This window comes from Phaenicophaeus curvirostris, chromosome 13 (genome assembly GCF_032191515.1).
Source record: "Phaenicophaeus curvirostris isolate KB17595 chromosome 13, BPBGC_Pcur_1.0, whole genome shotgun sequence".
Taxonomy (NCBI): Eukaryota; Metazoa; Chordata; class Aves; order Cuculiformes; family Cuculidae; genus Phaenicophaeus; species Phaenicophaeus curvirostris.
Window position 1 is genome coordinate 16,652,406 of NC_091404.1, and position 13,883 is coordinate 16,666,288.

The window sequence follows — 13,883 nt, forward strand, 5'->3', positions numbered from 1 at the left end:
TACTGCATTTTATACACACACAGGAAAAAAAAAAAATCTTAAAAAAAAAAAAGTCTTGTATCCTATTTCACCTTGTCTTTTCACTATTTAACTCAAGGACCTGAAGCCTGCATAGCTTTAGTACTCCGACTCTTAAAAAGCTTTCCAAACCAAACACGGACTACTAGAATCAAACTGTGTCAGCAGATCACTATGTGACACTGTCAGTTCTGACAGAGTTTGAGACTCTGAGTTGAGGAGAAATCCCTGTACCGTAGCTTCTTGAGCTTTCTGCCAATTTCTCCTTAACAGTAACTTCTGTGAACCCATAGATGGACTGGTTAAAGCCAGTTCACAGATGATGCACAAAGCAACCACTACTATCTCTTCCTCCCTCCCTAATACAGTTTCACTTTTTCCTTAACAGCAGTAAAATCCTGCTGACAAAGACAGCAATCTACAGTGCATACGAGTATTAACAACCATATCAAGGAAAAATATGGAGTAAACTGAACAATGTTTAATATACAACAGTCAGAAACAGGTAATTAAGGTCTAACACTTTGGAGAAGAAGCAGAGAGGAAATATGACAAAAAAAAAAAACAGCTGTATATGAGTAAGTGTGGCAGTTGATTCATAACACCACCACCCTGCAAGTCACTGGTATGAAAAAAACCAACCCTATTTGCTCAGGCAGAAAAGTTTCACATTCCTTGGTTATGCTCTCACCACCTGAAATGATCAGGGTGCTTCTAGTCAATGCCCCATACCACTGTGTACCATTAAGACAGAGAAAGTTCAATCAACATACACCACATTTCTCTTCCCCTTGGTGGAATATATTAATACACTGTGCTCCTTCTAATTCCATTTTCTATCTCCTTGCTACAGTTCTCAATATTCTATTTCTGAAATGAAGAAATTTATAGGACTACACAAACAGTAGAGAAGGCATCAAAGTGAGAAGGAGAAATGGCACACTCATACTTTAGAAATACAATGAACATAAGCATCAAGAGGTATAGAGGACAGTGAGGTGGTCCCCATCCAGCCAGTTGTTTATTCCCTTGCAGCAAAATCACAGAGATGAGCAGAAGTGCAAAAGCAAGGTAAACTTATAGGTTGAGATAAAGACAGTTTAACAACTGAAGAAAAAATATATATATAAAGAAACAAACAATGCAAAAGCCATCCCTCACCACCAGCAGACCAATATCTAACCAGTCTCCGAGTAATTGCTACTTTGGAAAAAAATTCCTCCTCACTGCCCCTTGTTTTCTTGCATGACACATGCTGTAGAACATCTCCTTGGTCAGTTTGGATCAGCTGTCCTGGCTTGAGTCCCCTCCCAACCTCCAGATCACCCCATCCTACTTCTTGAGAAGGTGGGAACAGTAAGAAACAGAAGGCTTTGACACTGAGTAAGCCCTGTTTGGCAGAAGCTGAGACACTGGTGTTTTATCAACACAACGTAAACCTAGAACATAGCACCATATGGGCTTCCATGAAAAAATAAACTCCATCCTAGCCCGACCCTGTACAGATAGCTAGGATAAAACCTTAGTCTCTTACCACTCCCAATGTTGACACTAAACTTTCATCTTCCTAACTGACAGATCCCAAATCTACATCTCCTCTATTTTTGTTATTTCAACTTAGTACAGAGTTAAGAGCAAGCAATCTTGAAATCAAAACTAAGATGTCCTTACTTGGTAAAACAGATCTTTTATTTTTAATTTGGATTATTGAGCAAGAAGTCCAAATGAAATAAGGCCTAACTGTGACTTCCAACACAGAGAAAACCATGTAAGCAACAAGTTCCAAAACTCTGTATCCTTTTTAGTAATCACTCAAACTAGAAATACTTCTTTTTCCTCCTTATCATTTTAGTACTGTCAATCTCTCCCAGAACCTGGAACAGGATAATCTACTTCATCTCTACATTTATACTGTATTTGTCACTCAAACTCCTCTGTGCAAAACACAGAATAATAAAGCAATATACCACACAGCATCTTTTCAGACATCTCAAGCTCACTTCCCAGAACTCCTTATGGTGCATAAGCTACACTGCTGCCAGTAGCTGCTAAAGACAAGGAATACATTTAACAGGTAGAAGAGAAATTGCACATAGCTGGAGGCAGAGGCAAGGCAGTTATGTACCTGCAGATTCTCACCGACACACCATTTTGACAGTCTCTTATACTAAGAAAGAAATCAGACTTCCAGTCAGGCTTAAGAACATAAATCAAATGTAGTTTACCTCCCAAGGAGGAAGTTTTAGATACTGTAGTTTTTGTAGTCAGTCGTCTAGCATTATCCTTTCAGCCTTCTCTAAGACAACCTGAGCATCACAAGGTGAAATCAAACCTCTCCAAGCTTGTTAAGGACAATAACTTGCAATTTTAAGAGCAACATAAAGGCAAAGGTTTTGCAAAAGTCTCTATGGTAAAGCATTTGCAGATAAGGCATATCAAAATAATATCTTTATATATAACACACATATACATGTTAAGACAGCAGCATATCGTATCTCTCTCCTAGTTCCTAGTATCAAAATGCAAGACTCTCACTACCATCACAAAAAAAAAAGTCAAAACCAACTCACAGTCTACCACATGTATAATGAAGCAGTGCTAAGCTGCATACCTTCTAAACTTAACAGCAATTTTCATGCCACAGCACACTGCTCAGGCAAACCATGGTGTGCTGCAACACCCGCTTCTCCACACTAGCTACCAAATCCATTAACAGCTCCAACTGAAACAGAAACATGGCCTTCTCTTAACTTACTTGTTTTTAAACTAAGATGATATAACTGTTTTTTAAATTTATCTGGATTTCGACATCAGCAAGACATAGTAAAACTTAACTCAAGGACAAGTGGGTTTCAACTGGCTGCAAAAAAATTTGCAGAGAACCAGGATGGGAATAACTTCCCACAGGAGTACCTGAACCAAGGGAGTTTAAGGGCAAAACCCAAAACTGGTTACAAAGTACAAAAGTACAAGAAAGTTTTGCACAACCTTATTTTAAGTCTTGCACGCACAAAACAGAATTTACTCCTACAACCTCTGTTCTTCAGTACGGAGAATGAGTAACTTTCCCATTAGACAAATTTAACCATCTGTTAACATACTCAATTTTGTAATTAAACATGAAAGTTACCTAGGAAATTGTGGAGAGATACCAGAAACGCACTAGCTGATGTGCAGAATCTAGAACTATACACTCATTTAGGACCCTCAAGATCTTAATCCACGACGAAGTATACCTGGCATTACTAATAAAATTAGTAAAAATGTAATTCACAAAATGTTTCCTTTCTAGCAATTTTTTGGCACTGCAAGAAGCATTCACCACATTTTCAAGTATAACCCAAAACTGTTGTTGTAATCCACATATATAAAAGATAGCTGAAGTTAGCAACACTAAGACTTTGCCCTTTTTCATTTAGCCTGTATGACACCACATTTTTGTTTGCCTTGCAGCTGTTGACTTCATAAATAACTTAAATACTTATTAAGTTATTAAACTATGTCTTATTCTATAACTTGAACATGAAGGTAAACATTCATTCCCTGGGGCACTACAAAGGGAGATCAAGAAGCATGAGAACACCTCACACCAGGCTGCCAAAATGAAGCTAGGAAGCTATTCACACTGACAGCACAAAGGCAGCTCAAGAAGTCAGTGCTTCAACTGGAAGACAGCAGCCACGTTTCCAATCAGGAAGGCGCCTGGTTTTCTCCAATTACTCTTGTTGTTTCCACAGGAGACAAATCATCTAGAAATGAGTAATAATAGGAAAAGAAGTTGGACAACCCCTCATGCTAAGTAAAGCCAGAGGTGACTGGTAATTATTAACAGCAGAGGGCACCAATTCGTTCGTTAATCACCACACTTAAAGACCGAGTGCCTTAGCACTGCTCCCAAGAGGGAAGGAGAGGAAAACCAGAGGCACCTTAAACATATTGGACACAAATGCCATTGTCTGATCCTTAAGGGATGGCAAGGAAGGGTACCCCCACACTGAGTCTCTCTGCAAGCAGAACAGGGACATGCAGCAGTCTTGTTCGAATAAAAACAGCAGCTGTGAGAAACTGAAGAGGGTTCCTCATTTCTGTCAGAAGTGGCACTATCATGCTACAAAAGCAACTGGACTGCTCAAAACCCGTGTTTTTCCAGATAACTTCAAAGAACCCTTTACCAAAATGCAAATTAATACAGAAGTTGAAAGAAATAACAGTAAACAAACAGACAGCCATCATTTCAACAGCTTTATCACAGAATCACACAGAACTGAATATAACTGAATGTGAGGGATTTGAGGAAGCCAAATCAACACAGGTTTTATTTGTGGCTCAAACTGCTCTTAGTGTTCTGACAAGTTTGTTTCAGACAATCGCTTATTAGTGTTCAATGATAAGTCAACTTTAAAAATCAGAGCAAAATTAAAAGCTTCTTCCAAAAGCTGCAGTTCCACAGGAGTGTAAGCCAACAAAATTGCAGATTATGAGACACAAGGGCAAGGGTGGCACCAGGACAGCCAGCAGCAAGTGGTTGCTATTGTGCTGGTATTGGGCAGCACTGCTTGTCAGTATCAGCATACAATGTTCACCACACCTACAGCAAACATCACTTGGTTTGGAATAAAACCAGAAAGTGATATTTCCTAGGAGAACTTTCTTTATTGTGACAAGGTTCATCTTCACTCTTACTGAAGTGCAATCTTAGTCGGTTTCTACTCATTAATTGACATGCAGCCCTTCTAAGTACAATTACATGCTTTGAACCAGGGATTAATCTCTTGTTGAAACTCAGGTTTTTCTTTCAAAATGAGTGATGACCAGTTAACTCAACAGCAAGAAGAGTTATTTTGAAGACATTCTGAAAAACAAAGCAGAAATTGCTTTGAGAAACTGATTTGAGAAATGTCTTCAGTACCTTTACACATTTTTTTTTTCATTTCTGCTTACTTGCTTACTATTTCACAGTGCACACAAGTACAGGCTAATATCCCTGTACAAATGACAGGCTCAATTTCTAAATACTTTTCTTCCTGCTACACACAGAGACAGTTTTGAGAAGATTCCTAACAGAGCATGCTGTCAGTTTCGTAGAACACTTCTTGCTCTTGTGGGTACAGTAAACACTGAAATTAGTGTTGCAGTCCATTTGAATTTTCCTCTGCTACCATTTGAGGAGAGGATAAAACTAGTCAAATTAATCTGCTGGAAGAGAACTGATACAGTTTAAGGTAGAGTAGAACATCTATAGTAAGTTGAAAATGCTGACAGAAAGTCTATACTGTGAAGAGCTTCATTGGATATTGGGCAGCTCCTTGAAAGTGAAGTATTTTACTTGGAGGATGGGAGGATAAGTATTTGCTTTGTGGTTTTTAAATAGTAAGAAAGCCCTCACAAAATCCAACCAAGTGAAACACAGCCCACAAAGGGACTGGCAGTGGAAAGGATGCAGCCAGCCAAAGAAGCAGGAATTACTTGTGAACATTATTCATTTTGTCTGTACCCAGCAGTCTTGGAACATATGGTCACAGGGATCATGTCAACAACTTCTTAGAATAATCTTGTCTGTCTTCCAAGACACAAACTTCCTAACAAAGAGCAAGTATTTGATCAGACTAGTATTTGATCCCTACGTAATAAATGCTGATAGTAATGTTACTTTACTTTCCACTGATAATAAATGGTGTGATACTAAAACTTGGGAAAATGAGCAATGTTACTGCCACCTCAAGGAACTTGAGCATTTCCTTGAGGAACAGAAATTCTAGATTGACTAATTCCTGCAGGCACAGACCATAATGGAACTCAATAGTAAAAGCACATTGGGTTAAACTGAAGTTGCTACTTGTACTGCACTGCCACAGTCCCGTAGCTCCAAGCGTTGGGATCCTACAGTACTATTCCCCAGGTGTCCCAAACTTAAGCTTTTTATTTAGAAATTTATTCTAAACTATGAGGTAGCGCTGCTCTGAAGGTTTCACACTGCTCAAGTAGATTCTCTTATATTTATTCTCACATAGAAGTGTAAACTAATAAAAACATTTTTCCCATCTTTGATGTCCTCTGTATCTGATAACACTATGCAAAGAACACTTGTGAGCAGCAAACATGCATCACATATTCAGCACGCTTAATACTTTCTCCAACACCACCTTGTCTCCAATTATTTACTCTGAGGATCACTAAAAGGAACAAGAAGGGAACCTTAAAGAAAGCCACCTGTTAGATTCATCACCTTGAACTTCCTTGTTTCCCATTCTCCCCCAACACAGTCTGAAATTAATTAAAAAATCACAGTTTCTTCTTTATACAGGACAAGCTCAAATCTATTAGAAACACTTAAGAACATTTTTGTTTTACATAACAGAGAAGGTGTGGTGATATTGCAGTACACACTACATTAAAGATCAAATATTACCCCACCCAGGTGGACTGAAGACCTTCAGTATCTGAAGAAACATTGCAACATTTCCCATGTGTGGGCTTGTTCCTGAACTAAACTTCCAATGTACTTCAATTTCTACAAATCAGCTGAGTTTATTGTTTATATCATAATGTAGGTTACAATAATTGCCATAGCAATCATTTTTGGATCTGCCCACGTGCATAACGTGCTGCTTTCACACCACATCCAACTAAACAGCTATCATGAGAAGATAGCAGAAATTTAATAATTCCAGCAGATGAACTTCAGATGAACCAATAGTAAAGGAGGACTTCTAGCATGCCATAACACTAGTCTTATTAGTTCCAGCAAATAACCAAAGAACCAATAACAAAGGAGGGGTTTTAACTGTTTTAAGTTGTATGTTCTTCTTTGTCCTGCTGCTGCACAAGAACTTAAGTCAATAGAGCACCAAAGGTGTGTATGGAGCCTGTTTAAGCCCATACTGCTGCCTCAAAAATGCAGATTTTTAATCGTCACTCCTTTCTCCCATATATTTAAATTAATATTTAACAAGAAGAATATATATGTTTTGCTGATAGAGCTAGTACTACTTATGTCAAGCAAGATTCCACTTATTGACACTTGGCAAAGGGAAACCTAGAGGTGCTCATTCTATCAATGCTGTAAGACAAAGCTACAAGATATTAAGTAAAAGATCAGTTTGCTACAAAAATAACATGCAAGTTTAATACAAGTTAGTTCTGTCAACTTGCAACTTCACACTTTGTTACACAAAAACCAAAGAAAGTGTTTCCACTGCTACTCTTCTCTAAAAATTATCTGTTCTATCACAATAACCCTTAATAACAAAAAAAAGTTTTTCCTCCAAAATAAAGTTACTAGACATTTAAAAATTATACCAAATGTAAAGAACGACTAGGGTACTCAAGTCATAAGGAACTGTGTAAAAACATCCATTTTAATAGTTTCCTAACTTCTTGTTGTTTTAAAGTTGAACAAGTAAACTGATGAACAAGCAACTGATATTGTCTGTTGCTTCAGCACCAATTGCCATCTCTTGTTCTACTTAGCCTCTAAATTTGGGCAGGGATGAAAAGAAATGGAGGAAAGTTATTAGCCATTATGTTTACCTCTACAAAAACCTGCAATTGATGCATAAAACAATAAGTCATCCTGTAACCCATCCAATGTTTTTATGCCTATCTGTTCCTTCTACTGGATCATCAGCAATCACAGTATCATTCACATGCTTTACAGGCTAGCTGTAATTCAAAAACCACAAGTCCCTCCTAAATAACTTCGATAATCAGCACCACAGTGCTGAAAATATCACTTTATTCCATATACACGCTGTCAGTTCTCACTGTAATTGTCTTTCTTGTTGCCTAGGTGGAAGTTTTGTTTGCAAAGCTTCCTGTATTGTACAGAACAGCTCTAGAGCAGTGTCTCACAAGCAGGAAGTTTAACTACCACAAGCAGACTGGCTTATCACTGTATCTATCACCTCATTTAAACAGTATCAGTATCAATTCACATTAAAAGCTAAAGCATTTACTTAAACATCAGCAACCAAGCACAACCTACTCTACCACATCAGTACTGCCTTACCAGTATACTGTTCAGCAGCAGAAGCAAACTTTACCAAGACATTTTTACTCTTCAATAATAGTTGTGCCCTAACTAACTTCACTTGCTGGAATGTCTTGACTTTGACCTATTAAGACAAAGATTCTTCTAAAACACAAGCCCTTCGGTTCACTTCTTCCTCAAGCATACACTTGATGCCAGAATCCTCTGCAGGCATGCACTGGTTTTACTCAAAGACACTATGATCTCAAATGTAATACATTTTACTCGTTTGCCAAAAATCTCTGCTCAACCTGACTCATAGTTCATGTACGCCCTATACAAACATCTAAGCAAGTCACATGTACAGAGCAGATTATCCCTCCACAAGAGAATGACACCAAGCAACCTCAGGAGGCAAAGGTGATGGTGTGGTGCAGGTCCTTTAGCACACAATCTGTCTGACAGCAACTGATAGCACCGAAGCATGATTTAAAGCACTTGGTAGCTCCTGCACTGACATGGGTGGAGCAACACAGCTGTGAAACCTACCCTCCCAACCACACTCAAGTTTACTTCTGGTTTTAAGCTAACTGATACAAGCTTTTGTTCCCACATTTGATACTAGTTTATGGCACATTAATCAGAATGTTGAGTTCACAGCTTTTGATAAATCTCAAAGCTGACGAGGTTTAAAAGACTTCAGTATTAAGCATAAACAATTCCTGCTTTTAAAACAAAGTATGAGTCGCTTTTTGTTGGATGAATCACCAAATCCACTTGCTTTCCAATTAAATAAGCTCTCTTACCCCTCACAATTTGGTTTTCATGTTATACAAGATCTTTCTCCCAATCTATTTTTCAAGACAGCATCACACTAAGAAGACAGCCTCATTCAAAACTTTTGTTTATAGCCGAGTGCAGTATCTGCTGCAGAACAACTACCAGACAAACCAGAAGTGAATGGGGGGGTAATGGAGCATACTATTTGCGTAGCACTAGTTACTGCATGCACAAAAATATTTCTACCATACCAATACTAAACAAGCATGATATATTATTAATTTCATTTAAAAAGCATTGGCCGTATTAACTTCCAGTTAGCCAATATTCCAGCAGTCAGGAAGCACTACAAATCCTATTATAACACCTCTTTTCAATCACTGATTCACAAAATCACAGACATTTGAAAGGATCTCATTCCTTTCTCAGTTTAGCAATAATTCCTGCCCAAAAAGCAAGTTCCACACCAAATTCAAATCAAGCTGCTGAAGGCTTTGTCCAGGTTTCCAGGTCTTGAAACCTCCAAGGACAAGGATTCCATTGTTTCTGGTCAACAGACATGAAATCATCCTTCAAATTATTTTTTTCATTACAGTCAGTCTCCTCTTCTGCTCCCTTCATGACCTCTGTCTCCCACTCTTCTGCCATGAGCTTCCATAAGAAGCCTGACTTCCACTCCTCCGCTAAAAAGACAAACGACTTGGTAAGACCCTGGCTTCAGCTGAGCTCTGATAGCCATGCCAAATCAGACCTGACACTTTCACACACTTTACTGATTTCGTAGGTACCCAACAGAATTATAGACTTTCCATGGGATACTTAAGTGTTAAGCAGAGAAAATGACATCTAAGTTAAGGATTAACAAACACAGGAATCCCAGCAATCTCCCTGACAACCTTAATTTAGTCTGTTTCCCCTAGTATAACAAGCATACTTTTAAACAAGCAAAACAAGCACATTGCCAAACGGAGTAAAGAACGTAACTGCTCGTTGCCATCTCATGCCAGCCTATTCTCAGGGCTGGCACGAGATCAGATGATTGTTTGCCAAAACAATTTAAATTTTTCCTGCCCTTTTCATTGTAAACAAAAATAATGACAAAACCACCAGGCACTCATTCCCACCTCCAGTCCTTGTGCCAGCAAAAAATGAGAAAGATGAAATCAGAGCTCTTTGAGCAGCTGCAATGTGTGAAGGTACTCATAAGACAGATTGTACCACAGATCCTCTCTCCATAGCCTAGTCTTATTTCCCATCAATTGTGAATTAATGCCATCAATTAAGCTTCAGTCCTTAAAAATAAAATTAAAAAAAACCAAAAATAACCAAAAAAACCCACCAATATCAAAACAAAAAACATCAAAGCACTATGCTTCTGCAGGTCACACACCATGGCCCACCTTTTACTTTCACATAGAGGGGATGGGGAAACAAAAATTCTCCACCTTCTTCTTGACTGTCTCCTCCCACAAAAAAATGACTTCAGCTTCCCCAGCTCCCTGCCATATAGAGTCACTTTTAGTCTATCATACAAAATCACTCCCCTAGCTTTCTTCCCAATTAGTTACCTAATTTCAGCTGCTTCACCAGAAACTAAAAATAAATCTTCTGCCACACGTAGTTGCACACCCTCTCCCACCAAGCCTTGGTTCAGCACTACACTTGATGTGTGAAATCCAGTTCTGGAAAAGACATGCTCTTCTTAGCATACCGTGGAGTTCCTTGAATTACATGCAACAGAGCACAGGTTGATTCATCCCCATCACTCTACCAAAACCTGATGAATTATAAGTTGTGAAGCTGAACCAAGAAAATTTCCATGCCAAACTCTGAGCAGCTTTCTGTAAACTCACTGACTTGTAGGAATGGTGTGGCTTCTCTTACATAAGTCCCAAATATACCTTCATCTTATTTGCTCAGTGAAGACCACAGGGATGAGGTCCAAGTAAGGTTGCTCTCTGGGTACCTTAGCCTAAACAGAACCAATTGCCCATTCAAAACTGAAGCCAGCAAAATGTAATAACATTATTCTTCTACATAATCAATTAAGCCTTTCCCTGATTACATTCTTGTTCTTCCCTGTAAATTCATAGCAGTAATCGATAAGTCTGGCTGTCCACTCACATCACCTCCACTTAAAGCACCTAAATCCCATCCTTTTTCTCCTTCAGAGGTAAATCCCTCTTCACATCGGTTTCATACACCATTTCTGTACATCATGTCCAGAATGGAAAAGAATCTACTTTCCCACTCAACCCATTCACTCAATTACACAATGATAGGCCAGTCACTTTATTGCAGGGCAAAACTATCTCTCAGAAGACATCTCGTTCAAGCAACATACCACTACATTGACCCACACCGCTGGTGGACTGTAATCATCTCCTCAATAAACATATGACTGCATATGAAGTCCAATATTAACATAATATACTTTTTCCACTAAATGTGACAATAAAAGTCTACTCCAGTGATTCTGGAATAACTGAAAAGGACATGCAATGGAAATGTTTGTTCTGTTCAAACTAATTGTGAGCTTACTTCACTTTGATGTTTAAACAATGTATTTCTTCCAGAATAAGGTATTCTCTTCTGCCAGCGTAACATTCAAACTTCCATCCTCAGCTTCCAATAGAAGCACTTCGATGTGTGATTTAAAAATCACTTTCCTGCAGGGTTCTTCGAACAGCCTTCCTAGCTACTTTAGCTAGGAAATTGTAAAAGCATTATAAACAAACCTCTTGTTTGTATAATGAAGCTTGTTTATATTTATCCATGTGAGGAAGTATGAGTTTGTTTCCACTAACACCATAAACCAAAATAAGACACATCATGTTTTGTTACCTTATGGTAAGATACACACGGTCAATTTCAACACAACCACACTTCAAGTCATGCCTTATTCTGTCATTCTTTTGAAAGACTGTCAATTTCAGTAACTTTTAAATGCCTTGTACCTTATGCTTAATTAGCATCTTGCCCACATGCATTCTAACCTAGTTTTCAGTGACAAAATGAAAAGTCACAACAGTTCTCAGGGTGATCATCCCAAGAAGTACACCTTTCTTAGCTTGGGCAATGCACTCAATGAAAGGAGCACAGAGTGGGAGCACTAACATATTGACTTAGTTTTACCACTGCCTGTGAAAAGAACATATTGCGTAGATTAAACTAAGTTTGCAATATTCATTAAGAAAAGTCAGGTAAGCTTTAGGTGCCTGCTACACTACTGTTCTTGAAAATCCACCAGAAAACCGAGCTAAAATGAGCTGATTCAAAGTTAAAACAAATGAGTGTAAGAGAAGTAAACAATTAAACGTAAACACTGGCACATTTAGCTGGTTTTGCTGCTCGTGCATTTATAAAGCAAGATACAACCCACTGCTGTTAGCACTGAAATGTGCCTATGTTTCAAATTATTGTGTTTGTAAGCAGAAATATCTTCTTGTAACTGAAAAAGTATGGGCATAATGAACAAAACTTCACATTCCTAAAGAGAGGTGGGTGCTTGAAAGCTTGTCAGGTCTGTCCAAAAGACTAGGAGCAACTTCCAAAAGTTTAAACTGGTCTCACGTTGAACTCAGAAACTCTCTTGATACCAAAAATGCCAGCAAATAAACTCTCTGAGACTCTTTTGGGGGTTTTAGAAAACAAGCATCCTTTACCAGGCCTGGGAAACATGAGGGAGTTATCTCCATCAATCATGTACAACAAGACAAGAGCCGGGCACAGAATATATTTCCCATTTACGTGCATGCGTATAAGTTTTCCCAGAAACCTCCCAGACATTCCATTACTTCCCCAGGACTAATTTTAATGTTATTATGAACTTCACAATAGTCAAAACTCTTACTAATCTGGAGCTGGCTCTAGCTGTCCTTGCATTTGAGACAGGGAAAGGCTGCAAAGGGAGGTGATTAAAGTAGAAAACACATGTTTCCAGCACAGATCACAGTGAACACAAAATATTAGCATCGCCAAACAACGGGCTTTCAAAAAAATAGAACCATAGAATTGTTTGGGGTGGAAGGGACCGTGAGGATCACCCGGTTCCAACCCCCCTGCCCTGGGCAGGGGCACCTCCCACCAGACCAGGCTGCCGAGGCCCGTCCAACCTGCCCCCGGACACCTTCAGGGCCGGGGCAGCCTGGGCCAGGGCCTCGCCCCTCAACCGATGAAGAAATTTTAAGTCAATACAACCCACTTCGATGAAACCTGAGCTCAAACAAAAAGCGTATCACTGTTTTTTCTACCAGCGACTACTTCTCATCCCACACTCAGGAAGCAGACCGCTTGCATCATAACCCCGTAACACATTCTGGGTGCTCCAACGCCGCAGGAGCCCACACCCGCGGGGCCGGGGCCGGGGCCGGGGCCGGGGCCGGGGCCGGGGCTCCCCCACTCCCCCTCGGGACTCGCCGCCCCCGCCCTCCCCCCCTCACCAGTTTGGGCTTGTTGCGGCTCTCCTCGTCCGCGGCGCGCCCGCTGCGCTTCGCCCTGCCGGAGCCCGGCGGCTCCTCGCCGCCGCCGCCGCCCGCCTGCCCGTCCATGCTGCCCGCCGAGCCGTCCGCCCGGTCCCGGGAGCGCCGGGGAGGGTGCTCAGAGCCCCATCGGCTCCCACGCCCCCGCAACCCTGCGCCGCCTCCCGTCCCGCCGGCGCCCAGCGGATATGCGCGTGCGCGCCGCGATTGTGACGCATGCGTGGGGAGCGTGCGCGTCACCAGGGCGCGGGGCGGGGCGGGAGTCAGGGAGGTGGGGGGGGCGGGAGTCAGGGAGGTGGGGGGGGGGCGGGAGTCAGGGAGGTGGGGGGGGCGGGAGTCAGGGAGGTGGGGGGGGCGGGAGTCAGGGAGGTGGGGGGGGCGGGAGTCAGGGAGGTGGGGGGGGCGGGAGTCACGGAGGTGGGGGGGGGGGCGGCTCCTCGCCTAGGCTCCTCTCCGGACGTTTTTAGAAAGCGGGTGTCCCTTCATCAGCCCTTAATCCGCGATCTCTGTCAGGGATGTACAGCCAGGCAGGAGCTGGGACAGAATAGATTTCCCACGAGCCTTGTGCCTCTTTCCAAGAACTAATTTTAATGGTGTTATCGCCTCACGTCAGTCAGAAGTCTTGCTGTGGGAGC

The 13,883-nt window shown here is 40.9% G+C and overlaps 1 protein-coding gene across 3 annotated transcripts in view; it reads right to left on the bottom strand.

Annotated features, from left to right (window-relative positions):
* Nucleotides 1–13,421, bottom strand: part of DIAPH2 (diaphanous related formin 2) — a 194,115-nt gene extending 180,694 nt beyond the window's left edge. For 2 of the 3 annotated variants that reach the window (XM_069868008.1, XM_069868007.1), the window contains exon 1: nucleotides 13,210–13,420. In XM_069868008.1, coding sequence (XP_069724109.1) covers nucleotides 13,210–13,317 — 108 coding nt within the window. In that variant the 5' untranslated portion in view covers nucleotides 13,318–13,420. Of the gene's footprint in view, nucleotides 1–13,209 lie in introns of all 3 variants that reach the window. The other variant, XM_069868009.1, reaches the window with a different exon arrangement.
* Between the last annotated feature and the right edge of the window lie 462 nt (nucleotides 13,422–13,883).